The 2,751-nt window shown below is 36.6% G+C and overlaps 1 protein-coding gene across 1 annotated transcript; it reads right to left on the bottom strand.

The window, feature by feature from the left end:
* Positions 1 to 477: 477 nt before the first annotated feature.
* Positions 478 to 2,506, bottom strand: LOC108821521 (adenylyl-sulfate kinase 2, chloroplastic-like). The gene is made up of 6 exons (XM_018594535.2): positions 2,145 to 2,506; positions 1,886 to 2,043; positions 1,671 to 1,789; positions 1,358 to 1,442; positions 1,222 to 1,272; positions 478 to 771 (listed from the first exon to the last, which is right to left on the bottom strand). The coding sequence occupies exons 1-6, from the start codon at positions 2,465 to 2,467 to the stop codon at positions 671 to 673; spliced, it is 837 nt and encodes a 278-aa protein (XP_018450037.1). The 5' UTR covers positions 2,468 to 2,506; the 3' UTR covers positions 478 to 670.
* Between the last annotated feature and the right edge of the window lie 245 nt (positions 2,507 to 2,751).

Below are 2,751 nucleotides of genomic sequence, written 5' to 3'. Positions count from 1 at the left end.
TCACCTGGCAAAAACCGCTCGTGGAAATTGTAATCAATGTGGAAAGATTCATAACTTATTATTTTTTGCATTGGGTTCTGCTAGAACTGTCAAGTAAAAGAAGCGCGAAAGAGTAAAAAAGAACGGAAGGAGTATAAGTGAAAATTCCAAATATCTTCTTTGAAATGAATGTAGTAAATTAAGAGTTAACAATATAAAACTATCGAACATTAATTAACTAAGCTTGTCGTGTAGATCAACGGGTTTGATTCAGACACTTTAGTTAGCAATTTAAGACAAACTAATTACAGAGAAGTTCATTTTATTAGTGTATATATATCACAATTAATAACATTAAGCAATAAACAACTCTCTACTAAGGAACTAAATGCTAATTAGAAATAAAAGAAATATACATGTTTCCTTTTTTTTTTTTTTTTTTTTTTTTTTTTTTTTTTTTTTTTTTTAATATACATGTTTCCTTCCTCTGGATCTCGAGTTTAACACAATTCAAGAACAAATGATAGGATGAAAAGCGAGACACCGTCGTATATCACGTCTCAAGCTTACGAGAGAACCAGAGAGAGAGAGAGAGAGAGAGAGAGCAATCATTTAACCATTATAAAATCTATTGTTGTGTTACAAAAAAAAAATCTATTGTTTTTTTTCTCTTCGATTTTTCAGATTTGACTTAGCCTTCAAGGTAACCTTTGTCTAGCAAGTAAGAGATGATGTTTTCAGCCATCTGACGTGGCGAACAAGAAACGTCGTGTCCTGTGTGTTCAGCACGACCTTTAAACATACATCAATAGTATATTAGTGAGACAGCAAAAGTCTGTTAGGATAGATTTCTCTGTGAACCTTCCGTAGATTTAAAGAGAAATGTTATCAAGGACTAAAAGGTGATCTTTGAGATATAGAAATGTCACCTTCAAGTTCAATGACCAAGCAATACGACAACAATGGCGTATGCAGATGAGAGAGAGAGTTTTTAGGAAGAAGATAAGATTGTTGTGATTGATTACTTTCCAGCTAATTGCCAAAGTTGTACAAATAGAAGAAAGGTGCTAACGGTCTAACAAGTGACCTGTAACCGGGATGCAACCCGTGATTAAAAGATAACGTTATTGACTTGCAGTAATAAAGTGAAAGTAAAGATAGGGGAGTAAAGAAGGTAAATGCTGTCACAATTAGATACTTACGTATCAAAAATCTTCGGCGACATCATTAAATTAACATAACGAACCTCGCAATTTAGTGGTGCCTCGTAAGGGTCATCGATTCCAGTAAAGCCTGAATAAAGAAGCAAAACTTACGTATAGAATTTTTTTTTCTGACTTCCAACTAACTTCCAAGTTTTGAGATCATCATGTAATACCTTTGATCTTGCCGGCACGTGCGAGCCTGTACAACCCCTTTGGATCTCTTGACTCGCACACAGATAGAGGAACGTCCATGAAAACCTAAAACAATTAAAACATTATTAATCAATTTAAATCGGATCAGGCTGGAACAAGCATGATCCGGTTCTAGGTTCACCTTGACTCTTAATTTTTTAAAATTTATTTATACATAGTCATATGGTTCTTAAATAAATTTACCGATTTTTGTATATTTAAATTAACCTAAAAATGTCTATACCCACTAAATCTAATATCCGGTCCTTGACAACAAGTATAACGTTGACGTACCTCCACGAAGTCGCCTTCCGGCAACAGAGACCGGCAAGCGTCTCTGTCTCTCCGGTATGGAGAAATCAAACTTGCTATACAAATGACTCCAACATTAGCAAACAGCTTAGCCACCTCACCTGAAGTTCAACATCGTTGATCATCATTCATATAATTACTTAACCAACAAACCTAACACATGATTAGTTTATTTGTAAAAAAGAGGCGTTTTTTACCGATCCTGCGTATGTTTTCAGTACGATCCTCAGCTTTGAAAGTGAGGTCCCGGTTAAGTCCATGACGTACGTTGTCGCCATCGAGTGTGTAAGTAAGTTTGCCTCTTTCAAATAATGCTTTACTTAGCGCACACGCAACAGTGCTTTTCCCTGACGTAGTAGTAGAAGAAACAGATATAATCATGAACGTTTATCACAAACGCAAACGTGATTATCATAAATGTTTGTTTTCGAGTTCGAAACCTGAACCGCTGAGAGTCTGAGACCAGTGATCCAAATGACACAACCCTTTTGTTGAAGAAGCTGTTGTCGGTCGCATCTGCATATGGAACTCTCGTGCCACACGATGTTGTCTGAAAGGGCGGGGACATCGGCGGTGAGGGAAGCTTGTGCAGACACATTGATGGCGGAGACTGGATGAAAAGAAACTGAACTCGCGACTAAGTTTATGTTAGCTGCTGCATTCGACGACACCGGCAGCCTGAGGTAACCGTCACTTAGAGGTTGCCGCTGAGAATCACCGCCGAGATGAAGAGAGCATAAAATTGATGGTCGAGATGCTCTGATAGCTAATCCTTCCATTGAAGCTTTGATCACAGAAGTTGCAGAGCTCAGAATCAATGTACAAAACAAATCTGCTAATGTAAGTTAATGTATAAGAAAGATATAATATTTGAAAATATATAGAGAGGAATAAGACTTTAAGAAGAAGCAAACTGGTGAGAAGGTAATAGGTATATTGGCCCTCGTTGTTCATAAATTATTTGAACAAAAAAAGAAGAAGCAAACTGGTGAGAAGATCCGAGTATATATTCTTCCACAACAAACACGTGATTATATTCCATAATTACAAAAACCTTCATTAG

Source organism: Raphanus sativus, chromosome 8, assembly GCF_000801105.2.
Source record: "Raphanus sativus cultivar WK10039 chromosome 8, ASM80110v3, whole genome shotgun sequence".
Taxonomy (NCBI): Eukaryota; Viridiplantae; Streptophyta; class Magnoliopsida; order Brassicales; family Brassicaceae; genus Raphanus; species Raphanus sativus.
This window is presented reverse-complemented; position numbering and strand designations above follow the sequence as displayed.